General features: G+C 43.6%; 1 protein-coding gene across 1 annotated transcript in view; it reads right to left on the bottom strand.

The window, feature by feature from the left end:
- The window catches only part of CAPN15 (calpain 15), a 62,209-nt gene extending 45,153 nt beyond the window's left edge, over positions 1-17,056 (bottom strand). The window contains exon 1 of the mRNA XM_079952348.1: positions 16,866-17,056. Coding sequence (XP_079808474.1) covers positions 16,866-17,041 — 176 coding nt within the window. The 5' untranslated portion in view covers positions 17,042-17,056. The remainder of the gene's footprint in view (positions 1-16,865) is intronic.
- Positions 17,057-18,844: the final 1,788 nt, after the last annotated feature.

Genomic DNA, 18,844 nt, shown 5'->3' with positions numbered 1-18,844 from the left:
TAGTGGGCACATTTTGAATTTTGAGAGTGCGCTGGGGGCATCAGTCACAAGATGGCTACCATGGAAGGGGCATAGCATAACACAAAATGATTGTCCTGGGAAGTGTAGGAGAACACAAAATTAAGAGAGGCAACCACCCCTGGTAATCTTACCATGGGAAGTCACCTAGGTCCTGTTGGTACTGGTTGTGGAGATAAGACACCACATCCCTCTCCTATACACACACAAACACAGAGAGGCTGTGGCTGTCTAATAACAGAGTATTCCTCAGTACTAGGAAAACCCCAATGATTTCAAAGAAATTGTTTAGAAGATATCTGCACATTTTGTCCCATAACCTTCTTTTGAAGAGGGCTGAACAATTACTTTTAAAAAGAAAGAAAGAAAAGAAAGAAAATGCTCAGAGTCTAGGGCACCTGGATAGCGATCCGTGCCCTACAAGGTTAGGACAATTTTATTCAGAGTGGCACTCTTTATTGCTCTCTTCATGGGGTTTTCTTCTCTCCAGTTTGAACACTATGTAACAAAATTATTTTGTTTACCTTCCTCCTGCCTACCTTCATTTCTTAGAGAGGCTTATGTATAGCCTCTGAGTAGCAGCTTATGCCCTCCCCAGTGCCAGCAAAATATCCCTTCGCAGCAGCTCCAGGAATAGCATCGTTATCAGATACTTTAAGAGCCAGCACAAGAATGTAAAAAAAACTGCCTAAGTTAAGGGATGTTCAAACTGCAAGCTGAGCAAGGAGAAAAGGAAATTCAGTTCAGAATTGCAAATGCTGCTCTGGCCAAGCTGTGTGGACAGCTTGAGGTGCCCAAACGATGGGCAGATGAGTCAATTCCCCCCACTGCTCACAAATCTCCAAAAGGTTCTCCCCCCAAATAATGCAGCATTATAGACACAAACCATCCACTTGCTGCCCATTATCCAGACAGCTGGCATTCTACACTGAGAAGTATGATGATTCTGGCAATAGGTGAACCCCTTGATAACAGACAAGTAGACTCCCTTTCTTATCAACTCCCTTCACACTTTATATGCCCTTCCTCAGACAGATGCATCTCCAGCCATCAGCTGGGAGAACTGTTCTGCAGCTGTTTATGAATTCTCCAACAAATGTGCTTTGGAGAATGCCTAGACCACTCACAACTTTCTCTAATTCTTTCCCCACCACAGCCATTAAGCACATAATTAACCTTTCCCCATGTGCAGAACACAGACAAGGTCAGCAATACAGTAGTGGTAAGGATTAAATGCAGGCTACAACTCTGGTTGCAGGCACAGCCTCTTGCAAACAAATCTTTTGTAATCTTGGCACAAGCCAGTACATGTGCTTGGAACGGGGGGCGGGGGAGACCAAGTGATGAGATGCTGTAGGCCTACAGGTCACAGATGGAGAGCCAACAAAAGACTTAAAGCTTTGCTAGACAGATGGGTGCTGTCATCCACTGTGACCTTGCTACCCTATCATGGAAAGTGCCAGCCTACGGGTGAACACAGCATACAGGGAAGCAGGAAGGACAAGAATCACAATATCTAGGAACTTAAAAGCCCCCACCCCCCACCCCAAGGTACCTTTGTCTATGCTGCTACTTTAAAATGGGCTATCCTATAGCTAAGCCATTCTTGACTTGATATTTGCCCATCCACACTTTCAAAACTTCAGCATAAACAAAATCCATAAATCCTTAAGAACAGCCTTCTCCTACATGGAGCTGTCTCTCAATTAAAACCTTAATTTGAGGTCCTTCTCCAAGTACCTCCCTCAAGAGGTGGAACAAGTTGCAAGAGCAGCAGAGAGGGCTTTTTCTGCTATGGCATGCCAGTTGTAGAATTCCCTCCCTAGGAAATTTCTCCTAGTACTGACATTGCCATCATTCAGACACCAGGATAGGTCCATCCAGTTTGCCCATGTTTTTAATAGCATTTGCAATTCCTGGTTGCTGGTGCTTCTCATTTGCATTTTTATTGCCTGTTTTAATTAATTCTATTTTATTTGTTTTTATTGCTCTTATAAGCCACCTTGAGGGCTTGTTAAAGCTGAAGAGTGGGAAAGAAATCCCTTCAATAACAGAATGAATAAACAGGCGGTTCTTTTTATATTTGGAAAGGCTTCCCTAACGTTTAACTTAAAATCTACATGTCTACAGTTTAAATCCAGTGTTGCTATTCTAGTAGATATGGGTAAATAATGGCTCTCTCACGTCTTACCTTTTAACAACAAAATGTGAAAATCAACACGTTTCCCTTCTGTATTTTTGTGTGTGCTAAAAGTAGTATACTTTGCTTGGTATGGGTGACTTTTAGACTGTGCTACTATCTTTGTTTCGAATCCCCGCAACGGGGTGAGCTCCCGTTGCTTGGTCCCTGCTCCTGCCAACCTAGCAGTTCGAAAGCACGTCAAAGTGCAAGTAGATAAACAGGTACCACTCTGGCGGGAAGGTAAACGGCGTTTCCGTGCGCTGCTCTGGTTCGCCAGAAGCGGCTTAGTCATGCTGGCCACATGACCTGGAAGCTGTACGCTGGCTCCCTCGGCCAATAAAGCGAGATGAGCGCTGCAACTCCAGAGTCGGCCACGACTGGACCTAATGGTCAGGGGTCCCTTTACCTTTACTATTTTTGTACGTCTCCTTTGCTTCAAAGCTTCCAATATCCCTATTCAATGCTGGTGCCCCCCAAATGTGAAGGTGGTGGGAGCTTTACTCCAAATGAGATCTTACCAGCACCTTACCACTGCAGTCCAAGAAACATTATTAATGCAATCTTTTAAAATACAGATATTACCTCTGGCAAGGTATCATGTCATTGATTTACAGTCTTTGAAGCCTGCTCTTCTCACTACTACAGCCCTAAAGTCCATCTGAACAGAACTATGCCTAAGAATGTCAGCAATACAAAATTTTACATTTGTACTCATATTTATTTTATTACTATCCAATAAATCAATAGCAGTGGAGCAGGTTTCTGCAGTTTTTGATAATCTGCTCAAGTACTGTAATATACACTACACCAGTGTTTTTCAACCTTTTTTTGGGCAAAGGCACACTTGTGTCATGAAAAAAATCACGAGGCACACCACCATTAGAAAATGTTAAAAAATTTAACTCTGTGCCTATATTGACTATATACCTATAGATATATGGGAGCGCAAGAGCCCCTGATTCCCAAATGCATTCCCGGAAACTCAAGTTTCAGGGTTGAGGGAATCATTTTGTTTCCCCCATGCAAAGGAGTCCTTGCCTCTTGACAGTCCCAAGGCAAACAGATTTCAAGGCAAGGCAGACATTTGGCTACACAAGAAATGCACCCACTCCCATGAGAAGTAAACCATGACTTCAGTATCAAAAATCATGGCCACACAATGAAAATTAAGGCTAAACTATGCAAATTCTGTGCTAGTTCTTTTGCCCACATTTTTATAAAGCCGAAGAGAGTATATAAATTATGGAGAGCTTGTTATTAAAGTAAAATTGGGCCCTTGGGTATGAAGAGCAGTAAAATGAAGATTATACAAGACAGATTTGATTCACTGTTCCAAGAAGCTCTATATACAGGCCTGTATGTTTCACATGTACTTCACCAGCATACAGATGTGCTTATTCTAAACTCATGATTGGTGTTGATTTTTTTTAATCGTTACCAGGTATGGTGAAGTGGCAGCAGCAGCAGCAGCATAGGAAGCTGCCTCATAAGCAAGTCAGATCACTAGTCCCTCCAGCTTAGTACAGTCTATACCAACTGACAGTGACTCTCTAGTGTCTCAGACAAGAGTCTTTCCCAGCTCTACATGAAGATGCCAGGGACTGAACCTGGGATCTTCTGCATTTGCTCTACCAATGAGTTACAGCCCTTCCCCCAGGAGAGGAAAATAGCAACAGGAGCTATGTGGGAGGGTGGAACAACTTCCACCCACACAAAACTTCCTCTCCTCCCACACCCAGCCCCCCAATCTGTTCCAGAAGTTTGCATAACCCTCAGAGGAGATTTTTTTTTGGGGGGGAGGCACAAAGAAAGGAGAGAGGGGCGAAGTTATGTTGAGCAAGTGGAAGTGTTTCAGCTCAGGAAATGAATTGTGGGTTGCAACCAAAAGGTTCCTCACTCTGAACATGGGGCCTTTGACAAGTACCGGTAAACCCTACATGTTTCACAAATATCACCATAACCACTAAGCCTGTGTTTATATATTTGCTTTTAATATTTGTTATTTTTATTAGAAAAGGCTAGGTGTGTCTGGGTTCTTTGTCAGCAGTCAGATTATGCCTCGTTTTGCATACAGGGAGACCAGTAATGGCTAAACCACCACCCCTTTCACTCAATTTCGAACCAGCTCAGAATTATTTATGAGCTTTTTCAGATGACTCTTTTGAAAAAGGCCACCTTTCTCTGAGAGTTCTCTCGCAGCTCATAACGTTTGCTGCACATTATTGTATTGTCTTATCATTTTCAACCACCCGTCAAAATGACATTAATTCTTTTTGTCAATGTCTTGGGTACTAATCGCAGCTCAGGCAGACCTGTGCAAACAACCCACTTTCAATTTCTGCACAATTTGCTTAGCTGTTGAATGAAAGATTCTCTCACACTGAACACACTTTTGCACATGCACCTCCTACAAAGCAGCCTGTTCAGACCGAAAGCTGACTGGGCATTTGAAGCATCACATTTTGACATTCAGAGCTAGAGAAAAGCTTCTTGGGGGGAAGACTTTGATCTGTAGTGCCTCTAAACATTACAAGCTGTGTACATGACCATTCTGAACCAGATATTCATGGACTTTGCCAACATTATTGTCAAGGGAAACATGGAAAACTATCTTCTTTGACCATAGTTCCACTTAGTGCCAAGGCAGCTCCCTTAAGCCTTATAACAATCAAGCCTTATATGTTCCAGGGCTGCTTTATACCCCTTCATGTCGAAAACATTATTTGCTTCAAATCAATGTACTTTCAGTCCTGACTATCCCTACAGACAAATACAAAAACCAGTTATTAGTGCAGTTTTGCATCTTGCAGAGAGCTATTAACTGGGGGTGGGGGGAGCTCCACAAGTCCAACAGAAATTCCCAATCAATGCACAGTGACAAGTTGCATTGCCTATTTTGTTAGCCACAGGTTATGACTGTTTTGCGAGCAGATGTTGTGTTTGTTTGTACTGAATTATTGCACCTTGCACAATCTGGTGGCAACTAATAAGGAGGTTTAGCTAGTGGGAGCTACAGAGGTCTCAGCATGGCCAGACAGCCGCAGTACTGCAGCTGAGAAGCTGTACCATACATCAATACAGAAGAGCAGCAGCTTCTCTGCTTGGGATCAGGCAGGTGTTTGGGATCCAGGTAAACTGTCAGCTTGTTCTCTGCTCTACAAAGACTTCAATAGGGCCCTAAGCATGGATGCAGAGGCTATCTGGATGTGTGTTATGTTCACTTGGAACACTAAAAGCCTGTGATGCAAATGAAAGAGGCTTATTTTTCCAGAGTAGTTAATAAGGACTTCTCTTTAGTTGCTTGATCCAGTGCCAGCTAAATGAGAAGCATTTATTTTGCTGGCAGAGGGACTGCAGCATACAAGTCAGGCACTGAAGCTGGCCTAGTTCTACCAGCTACACGAGTTACATATGGCTGTGTATAGAAAACACAGATGGGATATTGCCAATATTTTTAAAAGGGGGGTTAGCTCCTCTGGGGCACCTCTCCATAAAGCGATTTTATACTTGAAAGCCAGGGAGCGGGAATTGTAGGGTCTATGCAAAGGAGGAAAAGATGGGGAAATCCCAGACACCCACGGCCAAGAAACATGATGCTGCCCCCCCCCCCACTCACCCAGCCAAATGGACTGCTGGCGCCTAGGAATGCAAAATACATTTTCTAGCCCACGGGAAACTGATGGAAATTGAATATAAAAATCTAAAGAGGCTAACAGTAAGCAGCATTATAGTGTCATCATTGCCTGCATTTTTCACTTCCTTCTCTTATTCCCTTCAGAGAGCATGAGGATTCAGAAAGCTTTTGCGAATGAGGAGCTCTCTAATTTGTCTCCACTAACCCCCAGGCCACATTGCATGGAAAGCGCGCCCTCAGGCAAGACTGAAGACGATCTCCATGGAGCCCATCAACCTCTCACTAAAAGAAGACAGGAAGAGCATCGCTGCCTGTGGGTTTGGCTTGACAACAACTTGCTTTCTCTGTTCATCAGGAGCATATGAATTAGCACCAAGGAAGGGGGCATGAGGCTACTTGCCCATTAAAATCTAACTGAAGTTAATCAGAATTCAGATGGTGTCAAGCATCCAATGTAAGAAGGGATGGCTACTATCCCTTATTCTAAAAAAGAGTTTGCTTACACAAAGTAAAGGGGAGACATGCCCTCAAAGTACATAGCAGACACACACTAAGAAAGTACTAGGGGATGGACACCAGGGGATCAAAACATTTTTGTAATCTGGCCAGTCAAATAATCACGAAGCATTTCTAAATCATCACATGGAAGACCCCCCCCTTCCCTCCTCATTTTGCAGCAACAATCCCCCACTGCTGCTTTCACTTCCCCATCTCTATCAATCCACTTCTGTGGCCTCCCAAATTGTAGCCACTTTCTTTCTTCCTTACCGTCTCACTCTATAGTCTTAGCAGAGAGATGCTGAGCACCTGAGCCTGTCACAACCTCCCCACTTCCCAGAGCCTTTCATTGCTAGGCCATGCCCAGCATACTAGCCACTGCTGCCTAACGCCCCACTCTGATTAGCCCAAGTAGGAAGGGATGGGAGAATGTTGACAGAGGGCAGCTCACATGCTGAGAGCACTTCTTGGCACATATGGGTTGGGTGGGAACAGATTGTAGTGACCAATCATGCTTACTAGAAGGAAAGGAACTCTTGCTACAACAACTGGTATTCGGAAGCATACTGAGTCAAACAACGTAGGCAGAACAAAGCTATTAGAGTTAGTAGCCACTGTTACCCTTATCCTACATGAATTTAGGTAATCCTCTTTTAAAGCCCTCCCAAGTTGGGGGATATCGCTGCCTCTTTTGGTAGCAAAGGGAATGCATTGTGTGAAAAAGTACTTCCTTTTGACTATGCTCACAAGTTCAGCTACCCCAATCCTCCACGTGTGTTAAGTGTGTGAACCAGCCCCCAGGTGCTACATACAGGATCAGTTATCCTGCAGTAACTGTTTCCTGAAGTTGGAGTTGGGGAGAGTCAGACATCCTTGGCAAGAGTAAAAACCTGGAGCCCTCCTCATCCTCCCTGGACATGGCAGGTGCAAGGAATCTTTGGCTGAAACACAACTCTCATCATCCCTGGCCATGCTTGCTGGGGCCGATGGGAGTTGCAGTTTAGCAACATCTGGGGTGGGTGGGTGTTCCCTACACTTGGGATAAGGGGTCATGAAAACAGCAGCAGGATCATCTCTACTGGATAGGATTCAAAACTCCACAGAGAAATTACAGCTACCTGCAGATAATGTGAGAAAAGTCAGCAAGCATAAGCATTCTGGAACCTGAGAAAACACTCTCTGAATCTCATTTGTGTATATGAGCCTGCAGCCTAACCAACAGGGTTGTTGCAAGCATAAAATTATACAAGTGAAGCTTTTGGATTAGGGTACAGAGATAATTATGTAAACCAACTGGGACATTGCTTCTGCTTTAGCACACGAGGTGCAAAAGAGATAAAAGATGGAATCTTTCACTGGGCCAAATTAGGGTGCTTGCAATCCAATTAACTACCTTGGTCAGAGACCTCCTTGAGTCTCAGAGCAATCAGGCCACCCAAGCCTGTATGACTTAAGAACAGAAAATTAATTTTACTTTAATCCTGTGGTAAATGGTCATGCCCAAAGAACTTGGTGTGGTCTGAATGCTTGCAGAAACAGTTTGAACAGGCAGAGCCAGTTCTATAACAGATGCCCCTTTTACTTAGGCTTTCATTACTGACTAAGTCAGTTATGCATCTTGCATACCATGCAGAATTTCGCAGATGTAATGCACTATATAAGCTGAGGCTGCTGGTGCTGTTTAAAAAACCTACAAAAAGAGTCCTTGGAAAAAGCTATAATGAGAATTTGGCACAGAATCCTTGACCTTCATGTATATCTTAGTCCCTTTTGGCCTTCAGCATTAAAGATGCACAAGCTCTGAGGCCTGTAAAAAGACACACAGAGCAACAATGAAACACATATCACTACTCGCAAAGAGAAAGAAAAAGCAAAGAAAGCTAAGGCGCTCCTTCAAATACAGGACAACCTGCACTGTCTCCAAGGATGCTCAAAACAACTGCTGCCTCCTTCTAACACTACCTAAATCATATTCTAATAAAAGTACTGCTGCTGAAATTGTGAAGTCTACTGCGGCTAAAGCACTTAAATTGGAAGCCATATAGTATGCAGATATGGCAGCTTCTCATAATCCCGGCACAGTGCTGTGGAATACATAACAAGGAACATAGAAAATGTCCTAGGAAGAGGTCTTTTTTGTTGTATACCTCCCATGAAAGTGGGCTATGGCTGCGTTATGGGATATATGGGGTAGTATAGGCCCAGAGTAAAGGTAAAAGGTAAAGGTACCCCTGCCCGTACGGGCCAGTCTTGACAGACTCTGGGGTTGTGCGCCCATCTCACTTAAGAGGCCAGGGGCCAGCGCTGTCTGGAGACACTTCCGGGTCACGTGGCCAGCGTGACATCGCTGCTCTGGCGAGCCAGAGCCGCACACGGAAACGCCGTTTACCTTCCCGCTGGTAAGCGGTCCCTATTTATCTACTTGCACCCGGAGGTGCTTTCGAACTGCTAGGTTGGCAGGCGCTGGGACCGAGCTGGGCCCAGAGTAGTTGACCGCATTTCACCTGAAGAGCTAAAGCACAGATGGGGAATCTGAGGCCCTCCAGACATTGCTAGACTACAACTTCCATCATCCTTGGCCATGCTAACTGGGTTTGATGGGAGCTGGAGCCCCAAATATCAGGGGCCACAGGTTCCCCATCCCTGTCTTTAAGTACTGTTGCCTTGCTCTGCACCCGTTGAGTCTTATGGCATGGGGATGAAGAGAGCTACCCCAGAGTGAATCTTCTGTATCTGAGGAGCCAGAAATAGCCATTACATCTGACATGGGAGAACCAGTAGGGGAATGGAGTCTCCTAGTCCAGGTTATCCTCTGTGCATCAAAGGGGATGGACCAAGAAAAAAAGAAGCTGGGGGGGGGGATTAGTTTCAGGGTTCAAAGCTTATAATGAATCTGAAGACTGATAAAAGTCAGATGGGGAGTCAGCCTACAAGCCACCCACCTACCCAGCAGTGACGAAATGAAGAAACTATAGGGAAGCCAGTAGGTTTAGTCACTGATAAAAGTTCAAGGTCACTCTGGATCACTGGCCTGAGCAAAAAGGGTGTCATGCTCTGTCTGACTTCAGACTAGTCTTATTTCCCTCAAGACAACTTGATATGAGATAGCTCTGGCAACTAAAATCTCACCCCAACCCCTAGGCAAACACTATGATTTTGCTTCAACCCAGGAACATAGCGTGCAGATGCTCTAGCTCTCCCCTCTAATAAGCAGAGTGCAAAGTACTAACCTTTTCTCTTACTCAGCAGTTTGTAAACATGCATACATCAGAGAAGCAATCAAGGAAACACACAGAAAGGCCTGAATTATATTAGATATGTAAAGCAGGTGGAAAATTCAAATGCACTGGAGCAGTACCTCTAAATAAAAGCTGTGTAAACATGCTCAGTGCCAATTCAGAAGGTATCAGTTCCTACAATATTCTCCTATCAGTGGACAGAACTGCAACTTTCTGTTTTCCAAGACTATCAAGCCTACATCAGTCACTAACACATGTTACCTCTGACTATCCCTGTGAGCCTTATCATTAGCACTTTCTCTTCAGGAAACTTCCCCAGCTTTATGTTAAAAATAGCCACATTCTCAAGAACTGGAAACTTTTAAAGCCAATGATTAAAATTAAGCAGAAGCGCATCACTCATTGGCTTCAGACACCCACATCTTGCATACTGGATGGCCAAACTGCTATCTCTCAAATACTGGGTTTCCACATGTGCCTGGTTCACTTTCCAGCTCTCTGAGCAACAGAGTACCCATGGCAACAAGAAACACGTTGTCAAATGTCCATTTAAGCTGAAAATTAGCCGCATTTACCAAAGTTGACAGCAAGGAACAATGTGATAAGCTCAAATGTCAAATATAGTTATGCAATACACTTGCAAGTGATTCCAGTCCTACCAGACCTTTTTGGAGGGTTCTGCTTAGTTCTAGTATCTCTCTCTGACCCTGACTCCCAGCTTGCTCTATGGTGCTACTTCCTGGATTGCTTTTTCTGGTCCTGATTGCTCATGGACTTGTACTGAGCTGCCTCATGGCCCCAGGTTCCTAGGCCACCTCAGACTGCTGCCCCAACAAAGCCTCAGGAAAGATGAAGATCATTGTATTTTTAACCTTCTTCTAAGGAGCTCAAGACAGCATAAATAGTTCTCATCATCCCATCTCCTCTACATTATCAACATAGTAACCCTGTGGGGTAGCTGAGACTAGATTTCTCCAACCCGATGCCCTCCAGATACTGATAGAATACAACACCCTGCCCCATTTGCCATTCTGGCTGAGGTTGATGGGAGCTGTAGTCTAAAGTCACCAGGAGAGCACCAGGGTGTAGAAGACTGGCTTGAGACCAAGAGGTATTTACTGACCCCAGTGAGCTTCACAGCTCTGCCAGGATTTGTACCTGGAACTTTCTTGGTCATAGTGTGGCATTCCAACCTCTACATTACACCACACTGGTACCCACTCTTAATCTCATTTTCCACACTTTTAGATACCTATTTCAGAAGATTACTGAGAGATAAGAACAGTTTATTGTGTAGGAACTCTGTGAAGCCTCGAAGTCTCAGGTTTGTTCAAGTATTGAGGGCCACCACCAAGTTTTATCAATTTCAAAGAAACTTGACAGCTTTAAAGAGTAAAGATTGCTGATCAAGAGGCCAACCAACCATGTAATTGACACTGCTGTGATTCACAGATGAAAGCAATGGTTTGTTGACTATTATTATTATTATTATTACAATCGTACTTTAGTTTTCGAACACCTTAGTTCTTGAACGTTTTGGCTCCTGAATGCCGCAAACCTGGAAGCGAGCGTTCTTGTTTGTGAACTATTTTTGGAAGCCGAACGTCTGATGGGGCTTCTGCAGCTTCCGATTGGATGCAGGAGCTTCCTGCAGCAAATCAGAAGCCGCACTTTGGTTTTCGAGCGTTTTGGAAGTTGAACGGACTGGATTCCATTCAGTTTCCAAGGTACGACTGTATTATTCTCCATTGAAATGCATGCTGGAATTTCTTAGAAGCTTTCCAAGACTCCTTGTTGAGGAGGACAATAACAGCAGAAATACTTTCCTAACAAATAGTTTGCCTATCTTCTCCTACAATGTACAGATAAAGGTTACACTGTTAGGGCGTGACACATTACACTACATGTTCATGGTGGGCTAAAGTGAGACTTTCTAGACCTGTTCAGTGCTCCATGTGATCTTAGTGCTAGATCCTAAGACTTGTTTTGTTTTTTGTTTTTTCATTTGGAGCATCAAAAATTGCAGGATTACTCAGCACAGCCTGGGTACATACTATGTCAAATTTGATTCAAATCACTCTCTGTCCCCCGGGTTCATCCAGTTCTTTGCAGGGAGATGCAGAAGCCATTTGGCAATTACAGCACATCCCAAGGGATTTGCAAAATCCCCCTGCGCATGCTTACATCTTGCCTGGCATTGCCCATATGCAGATTCACTTGAGTACTCCAAAGTTTTTAGGGGAAGGGAGGGAAACACATACTCCTGATGGGTTCCACAAGGGCCCTACCCGACTTAGAGCATGTACCTGGCTTCATGCTATTTAAAATAAACAGATTAAAAGTCAGACGAAGGTGCAAAACAATTTGCTCAGAGAGAATTAAGATATAGGCAAAGCACCTTTATAGAAGCCAGATATTTAGCCATGCATGAAGAGTACCAGAGCTAAGGTGGCTGAAATGAAAAACATGGAAATAGTCCCTCTCACCAACGGAAGAGCTTTTTAAAATAGGGCAGAGCAGAATGAGAACAACCATTTTTTTTTAACAGTTTATGGCTCTTATGGCTCCAGAAGTTTTAAGACTAAGGCTACTAAAGGTTAAAAAACGGGGAGGACACAATAGGTGACCAAGTTCATTGCATTGTTTGACTCTGGTGATGATTTATTTTACATCTATTTAATGAGATTTTTCAGTAGGCAATTCAAGTATTTCATGTGTGAACATATCAGTTTCAGAATGGGAGTACAAGAAAGGCACGACTTCTGACTCAACAGGAAGACTATTCTACTTAATTTGATACCTGGTGCACAGGTGCTTGGTTCTTTCTGAATTAAAACTGGAGGCATATCTTACTCCAAAAAGAAAAGAAAAGAAAAGAAAAGAAAAGAAAAGAAAAGAAAAGAAAAGAAAAGAAAAGAAAAGAAGTATTGTGGAAGCAGAGTGTCTATCTTCTTTGATGATTCTGCAGACCAATGGGCAGGAATCTTCCTTGCAATAGCAGAATAGCTTGGCTAATAATACTTGCTCTCTTGGCATGCTGCCCTCTCCCCTTGTCCTGTCTGTCAGGTTCAGCATGGCACCATGCTTTCCAGGCAACACTGATTCATCTGGGATGCTCACATGCCCACAGGCTGCATCAGGGAAACCAGTGCTGCACAGAGGCTCCTCACCTTGAGGGGCCCAGTGGTGGCTGCATCCAACATGATGTCTTAGTTTGTTCCATGTGCTCTTCAGTCTTCTCATGGCATACCAATGAACTTTGGCATACAATGTGGGAATCACTGCCCCACACCAAGAGATGTCGGAACACTAAAGAGATTCCACTTCGCCAATGTTTACATTTAACATTCATAATGGTATCAAAGCAAACAGCCAAGAAAATATTTGAAGAGTCTTGCAATTCTCTTTGACATGAAGACTCCACTAGCCAACAGAGACAGCCAAAAGCAACCTGGTGTCATAGCAGGAGTACTACAGCTCACAGGAACCAGTGGTAAATCATCACTTAAGACCACCACAACCCCTCAGTATGGGCATCCCCTCATTTTCATAGAATCGTAGAATTGTAGAGTCAGAAAGAATTCCGAGGGTCATCCATTCTAACGCCCTGCAATGCAGGAATCTCAACTAAAGCATCCATGACAGATGGCCTGCCAACCTCTGCTTAAAAACCTCCAATGAAGGAGAGTCCACAGCCTACTGAGAGAGTCTGTTCTTGAGATAGGGGATTAAATATACACCCACATATTCCAAGACATTATTTTCTGAAAGAGACCTCTTTTTGCCTGCATGCAGAATTTCAAACAAAACCATTTAAAGGTGGAGCTTGGGCATTTCCACCTAAGTCTAAAAGGGGAGAGATATAACACCACATATGCTGCTCAGAGTGCCTCAGACTTGTGACAGGAAAACACTGCAATGAATAAGAGGCATCTTCTACCGTAGACTAAGTTAAATAGACAGTATTCTGTCTACAGGAAAACATCTTTTAGCAAGCACTTCTAGTCTCAGTCCATGTTTTGGATGAGCCGTATCAGCTGAGCAACACAGTGCCCCAACAGAGGGGCCAAGGATAATGCCACATCCATGCAAATGATGTAGCAATAAGTATGCAAATTAGCTATTGCCCCCTGGCTCATGATTGGCTTCCAGTGCAGTCTCTGTGCTGAAGCAAGGTGCCTCCCAACTGTTTAAAGGCCATCTGCATTATCCTAGTCAAACACAAAATGGAGAATATCTTCTCCCTTATCAAGCTCTGCCAGGAAATCACTGCACAACACTGGTCTAATGAATCCTTGGAAAAACAATGATTAGAAACGTCTTTTTTAGACTTGCAGAATAACTCCTGGGGGTGCCCTGAATCATAAGAGATTCACAGGAATAGCCAAGTATATCTCCGACTTCAGACTGTCTGCACAGTATTAATTCAAAAGCCAGGTTAACAAAAGTTGAAAGGAAAACTGCTTCTGCTTGGTTTTTAAAAACTTGAGTCATTGCTTATACAGTGGTACCTCGGGTTACATACACTTCAGGTTACATACACTTCAGGTTACAGACTCCGCTAACCCAGAAATATTACCTTGGGTTAAGAACTTTGCTTCAGGATGAGAACAGAAATCGTGCGGTGGCAGCGGGAGGCCTCATTAGCTAAATTGGTGCTTCAGGTTAAGAATGGACCTCCGGAACGAATTAAGTATGTAACCAGAGGTACCACTGTAGATCTTGATCAAGCCATAAAGAAGTACTCCATAACCACCATCTCAGCTGCCTTGAAATGCAAACTGAACTCACCCAATTATTTATCATTTTTATTTAAAACATGTACACCATCAATTGAAAAATGATATTCTACCACCTGAATATGGAACTTAACTTTGGAAGATGAGTACTTAACTTCGAACTACAAGCTAATAGTGCCCAAACTGACTTCTAATGACTCCGCACCTATTGCCCCCTAAAACTGATCTCCAGCCTTGCAAATATAAAGCCTATTGTCTTTCTCCTTACTTCGGTTTTCTGCCTCACAAGGAATTTGTGTAGTCCAACTAGTACTAAAGACAAGGAACAAATAGATGTCATATTTTCAAACAATGAGGAGAGAAACCATTTCCCCCCCATGACTTATTGATTTTCTCAGCTACAGTATGAAGTAGGTTCAGACATGGACTATTCCAGATTCACACAGTGAGCTTTATGGCAGAGTTGGTAACTAAACCTGGGTCTCCATGCTCTTATATTGACACTCAAGCCACACCATCACACTGGTTCTCTATGGAAACAGTACTGTACACTGTGTCCACCATGATACTGAACTCCTTCAAAGAAGGGCAAGATCAAATCATAATAAATGAACAAGCAAGCCACCATGAAGGCTAAGAATCAATTAAACCTCCCTGTGATAGTTGGCCTTAACTTGTGCAGGTAAGATGCATGCAAAATTCATGTTACAGCATGCAAAATTCATGTTACATCAATAGTTCTGCTTTGATACAATACTCAGACAAAGCAGCTTTTTCTCTCCCCAGCAGTTGTGCTAAACACCTCACCCACAAGTAAACTAGTCTTAGATGCATTTATAGGCAGCTTTCACCAACTGTCAAATCAAAACTGAAGTGTCCCACAATGCCCTACGTCAGCACAAAGGTTTTTAAGCACGCAAAACTCAGTATTTGGAATTGCTAGCAGAAGCAACTCATGGAATCTGAAGTGGTTGTAAAAACAGAGGACAAAACTCCTGGATTCTTGCTAAAACTTATTGCTGTTTGCTACCCTGTTGGCTATAACCTAAAATCCATGCTATCCCCACCTCAGTTCTCAGTATTCAAAAGTGTATTTCTGTAGGACTTGTCACTTCATCTGTGTCCTGCTTCTTCCTCTTCATCACAGGAAGTTTTAAAAGCTCAGTCAAAAGGGAAAGCAATACAAAAGGCACATAATAGGGAACTAGCAGCAGTTATACAAAACTTCCTCTTAATATTACCAACATGCTGGTTACATGACACAAAACATGCCAGAGTTGCAACCACTGAAACACTGGCAGGAAATTCAAGACCAAGCTGTAAAGTGCAAAACTGTGGGATTACCGGTAATTTGCCACAGACACTCCTCCAAGCCTGTTCTAGAGAAGATGCAAGCAGCAAAATCCTTGGAGTTTGCACCAACAGGCAAGAGGCCACAAGCAACAGGCATGAGGCACACAGCACAAAGCAAATGTTTTTCAACACAAGCAACTCAGGGACAGAAGCAAGCTGCTGTTTTTAAACAGATGGCAGTCTCCATACAGGCTAAGGAAGACACACAGTCATTCAACAAGCAGGAAGAAAAGCTATAAAAAGCAAGCATTAATCAGAGGCTCCAATATTCTTAGCACACACAACACGGCAGCTTTCAACAGCCAAGGCTCCCCGGGCAGCACACTGTTAGATGCTTTCGACATACCTCTCAACCTAAAAAAAAAAGTCCCTAACCATGAAGGCAAACCTTCACTGGAGGGAGTGATGAGGTGAACAAGCATTTTTTAATTATTATTAGCCAGCGGTTTGATTAGTAGGTTTCACAAGGGGTAAAATCTTGAGAGTTTACTCTCCACAGTTCTGCCTTCTCAGGGACATTTGTCATGAAAACAACACTTCTAGATATTAATGGTTTATGGGGACCTTCTAAGTGTATCCTTTCCAATTTGAAGATAAATTCTGTTAGCCTTGGCTATGACAGGTGGCATTATCCAAATTAGACCTGGAGAAGGTGTTCTCCAACCCAGGGTCCCTCAGGTCAGTGGCTGGAGTCTGGGTTGTTTGCGTTAGAAAATGGGGATCTGAAACCTAGGAGGCAAGAATTAGTTCCCTGGCCATGAACTGAAAAATTGACTTGATTGATGTGGATAAATTCCCCTTCAGGCTAGGCTTAACTAAGATTTCAGCTAATGACTACTTCAGTACTGGAGGGTAGGTGTCAAAACGCTCCACACAACTTGCAGTTTTTGTGTCTGTGAAAGCAGCAAGTTGAGGGTGTGACATTATTAATTCAGTTGCCCCACCATCTCAATGTTAAAAGGATTTATTTATTTTTGCTTTGGGGGGGAATGACATCATGGATATTGGTCAATGAACAAAAGATAGGTTTTGCTTCTTGTTGATACAACTATGGCAATTATTGAAAGCTAGCTAAGATGAAGTTAGTGGAAATTTTGGTGTGGCTTCAACTGGACTATGGCTAGAGCCTACCAGACCCCAAAGTATACAATCCTAGGTTTCAAACCGAGCTGAGAGGTATGAGATCAAGCTCTTTCTCTTACCTTCGTGCCCGGTGATTCACGTGCTGATGCTGCCGTGTTATAAGGGCACTTTCCCATACAGGGCCACTGTGGCTACTCCTATACCAACTTGCAGCCAGGTGCCCTGGGTAGGTTGGGCCAGTGAAACCATGGTCCGACTCCGTCTCGGCGGCCAGCGATGAGGCTGAGCTGCCCATAGCTCCCCTCAACCCTGGCTGGGCCAAGATTTATAGGTTAGGTCCAAGCCAGAGGCATGAGCAGTCGGCCCGCAAGGGTGAGGAGTTGCAGCATGGACTGGCGTAAAAGTTCCCAACACTGGAGAAAGGAAAGCTGGTGCTGATTGAAAAAAGAAAAAGAAGAACACAAAACAAGAGGAAAGGGAGAGGAGAGAGAGAGAGAGAGAGAGAGAGAGAGAGAGAGAAGTAAGGTATGATTTAAACCAATGAAGTGACATTTCTAAAAGCCTGTTAATAACAGAGGTGGTACCCTAGCCTACCAACATGACACACCTGATTCAAAGAAAGCCAGCCTATAGAAACTTAAATGTGTGAGGAGTCAGAAGAAGAGAATCGAAGATGCTACTGTGGCTACATAAAATAAAGGGCCTATTCCCAAGTTCTGTTGGCCAATTTAACCATTCTTTCTTCTGTTTGCATGTGGAAACAGGGTAGCCCAGTGGTTTTCAAACTGTTTTCTGGGGAAACCTGAGATTTCTTAGATGTATACGGGGGAAACTCAGTGGGAAGGTCAGTAACAGCAGACAAACCTTCCTGTAAAACAGCACAGTAGCAAGGAAATGGTGGGGAAACTCACATGGCCCTTAGCAAGCCTAGCCAGTGTGAATGGAAAACACTTCCTAAAAGAAACAAAAATCCACCCCACTCCCAGAATCCTCTGAAACACTCAGGGGTAAATGTACTGTGGTTCCTCAGCAGACCAAGACAATTTGGAAAATGTTTCCTGAAAGAAAAAAGTTTGAAAACCACTGGGGTAGCCAATGCAAATATAAGGAGGTCTGGTGCTCTTGTATTAAGTAATATGGGGAACCAAATGCCAATTTTCTGGTAGCATTTATAAAAATATTGCAATCAGTAAAGGGCCTGCACTTAGAACTAACAAAATGTCTCACATATGATGGATAATGAGTAGAATGGTCTTTCTCCAACATCTTGTGATCATGCATATGCCCTGAGGGATAGCTAAGTTGGTAGAGCATGAGACTCTTAATCTCAGAGCCATGGGTTCAAGTCCCAAGCTGAGCGAAAGATTCCTGCATTGCAGGGGGTTAGACTAGATAATCCTTGTGGACCTTCCAACTGTATGATTCTGTGATTCTATATAGCTGTAAAATGCACATGCATATAGCAAGACTCAATCTCATTAATTCATGCCTGCTACACCACTCATCCTATGCAGCACATATTCCCCTAAAGCAGCGGTTCTCAACCTGTGGGTCCCCAGATGTTGTTGGACTTCAAGTCCCATCATCCCTGAGCTCTGGCCTTGCTAGCTAGGGGTGATGGGAGTTGTAGTTCAACAACATCTGGGGACCTACAGGTTGAGAAAGGCTGCCCTAAAGGCAGGATGAGCTTGTTGCTCATGAGTAGACCCAAATGGAAGCTGAAGCTTGACCATGCTGAAAAAAATAATGGTTTGACCTGTCCTTTCCCCACCATGGATGGATGGAAGGAAGCACAACAGCATCATGGAAGAGAGTGCACTCCATCTGCTGCTTCCTTCCTTCCCTTCCAAGAGTTGTATGGACCAGTTCGGCTGGATCATGGCTATCAGGCAGGACAAAAACATCTGGATTCACTTTAACCATCTCAAATTTGCAAATGTATTTAAGAGTCAGGCTGGAAGCTGAAAGGAGTTGGAAAAGTGCAGAAAACCTTCAGCAGATTCAGTGGCTTCTCAAACCTCTAGCAGTCACCACTGAAGTTCAGTGTTACTACTCCTCCATGGCCACTTGGAAATTTGGTGGCATCAACATACACACT

This window comes from Podarcis cretensis (genome assembly GCF_951804945.1).
Source record: "Podarcis cretensis genome assembly, chromosome: 14".
Lineage (NCBI taxonomy): Eukaryota > Metazoa > Chordata > Lepidosauria > Squamata > Lacertidae > Podarcis > Podarcis cretensis.
This window is presented reverse-complemented; position numbering and strand designations above follow the sequence as displayed.